The sequence below is a fragment of the Henckelia pumila genome, chromosome 3, assembly GCF_033568475.1.
Source record: "Henckelia pumila isolate YLH828 chromosome 3, ASM3356847v2, whole genome shotgun sequence".
Classification (NCBI taxonomy): Eukaryota; Viridiplantae; Streptophyta; class Magnoliopsida; order Lamiales; family Gesneriaceae; genus Henckelia; species Henckelia pumila.
In genome coordinates this window covers 133,120,237-133,122,307 of record NC_133122.1, presented here as the reverse complement: position 1 = coordinate 133,122,307, position 2,071 = coordinate 133,120,237, and the positions used below count along the sequence as shown (strand labels likewise).

Below are 2,071 nucleotides of genomic sequence, written 5' to 3'. Positions count from 1 at the left end.
GAACTAATCCAAAATTGATCAGATTCATGAGATCCATGGGATATTAATTTTCCTGCTTGGGCTGTCTCTTCAAGAATGGTTTGAGACCTTGGCTTAAAGCACAAGTCGAGGTAAGAGAGGCCTTTAGTATGCTTAGAGCCTGCGCTGCAACAACAAATTAAATGAATCACATCGCATATAAAGACGAGTACTGTTTAAAAGCTAATACCTTACCTCTTCCATTCCCCAATGAAAAGCTCCTGCTCCTCAACATCAGATGGGGGAATTTTCATCTGGTTAAGAACGGAAAATATGGAGGTTGAAGGTGGACTTGACACCGTCAAATCATCCGTCACCATAAACATTTTGGGTCCTTTAACAAAGCTGCTTTGCCCTTTTGGGTCCACCATTTTCACTGCAGGATCTGTGGCCGTGGCTTTCCAGTAAGTAGACACAAGTAATTTTAATTTGCCATTATCGTCCCCCCTACGTAATGGAGGAGTTGTCTGTTCGGTTAGAGAGAAAATCTGGTGCGAGGAAAGATAGTATGGAGGAAGTTGGGGTTCTTGTAAACTCTTCATCGCCTCCCAAGACTTCATGTACGTGAAAGTTTCAGAATTAGATATGCTTCTGTATAAATTACTTATGCTTCCAAGACAATCATGAGTGTTCTTGCCCAAGAGGTGCTGCACCCTTCCTAAGGGAATGGTGAGTAAACTGAAAAGAAAATCAATGAAATCTTGCCAGGTTTGAGCTAACAGAACCCGACTAGTTGATTTTTGCACAAGGATTTTGATCACTTTAACGTTCTTGGAGTTTGGACTTGTGTTATTATTGATAGTCTGGGTCTGAAGTGAAACATGATCTGGTTCGTATTTAGCCGCCGAACTGATACAGAGAATGACATCTGTAATCGGAGTTTTGGAAACTAATGATCTCTTGAGCAGTTTCATAATCTGAGGAAAACAAAGTAAACATAATATTGACAAGACAAATTAATAATTAATATTAATAATTAATAATTAACCAAATAAGCGGGAGAATTAACTAAATTGCAAGTCAATGGGTTAAGATTAATAACCTCTTTCAACCCAACAATAAGAGTTCTCTCCTCCAGTACGCTTGTGTCTTCAATACCATTTAGCTTCAAAATTTGGAAAAAAGATGCTGATGAATTAGCCAGCAACTGCAAATCATCAGTTAAAAGGAAAGATGCTGTTTGTGCAGTAAAGACACTTTTGTCTCCACTCTGTGCATCCATTTCTAAATCTTTCCTGGCTATTGTCGCGTGTGTTGAATTTTGAGGTTGACAGAGGCAATTCACGCTATAGTACATGCTTACGCAAGTCTTCGTCGCGGAACACCCGCACGTGTAGTACTGGATTGGGGGAGGAGTATCATCAATTTGGAGTTTTAGTCTGCCACATTGAATTCCAGATGCATTTCTGGGATTTAGCAGCATCAGCTTACCCGCCTCTGTCCCAAAATGACTACTATTCAAATTTGATAAACCTCTGTACAAAGAGTTCAAACTTCCAAGAATTGGCGCCTGGTTTCCGTAGTGCTTGATGAGAAGTCGCACTATTGTCCCCCGTGGTAATGTCAAGAAACTCAATAAAACATCGGCAAAATCACTGTCTACTTCAGCGTATACAACTTTGTTGCTTTCTTTGATCATCATCACTTTCAAAGAGAATTGAACCTGCCTTGCTGTAGCCATGTTCATACGTGAATAATTATTCAATCCTTGAATGATATCAATATCAGAGTATCAATCTCCTTAATTTTCCTTTTTGTTTATGATTAGATTCAGATAACTTTTAAATAGTGTTGGTAAATGATTAGTAATTTAATTGATACATGAACTAACATTAAATTTTCTTGGTTAAATGACAACACGTGAAATTCCCATGATTTTAATACCGTCTTTCCACCTTCATGCACCTTCATTTGGAAGTTCCGATTCACCTTTTAATTGCCTGCAAGGAGTCGAGTCTAATCTAGTCTAGTCTAGTCTAGGATCAAATGGATAAGTATATAATTTATTGATCTTTGACCAAAAACTACTCCGCAAATTATATCAACTTATGAG

General features: G+C 38.3%; 1 protein-coding gene across 1 annotated transcript; it reads right to left on the bottom strand.

Moving 5' to 3' along the window:
* Nucleotides 1-209: 209 nt before the first annotated feature.
* On the bottom strand, nt 210-1,699 carry LOC140889522 (uncharacterized). Its single transcript, XM_073297237.1, has 2 exons — nt 1,007-1,699; nt 210-935 (listed from the first exon to the last, which is right to left on the bottom strand). Exons 1-2 carry the CDS (start codon nt 1,697-1,699, stop codon nt 210-212), a joined length of 1,419 nt encoding a protein of 472 aa, XP_073153338.1.
* Between the last annotated feature and the right edge of the window lie 372 nt (nt 1,700-2,071).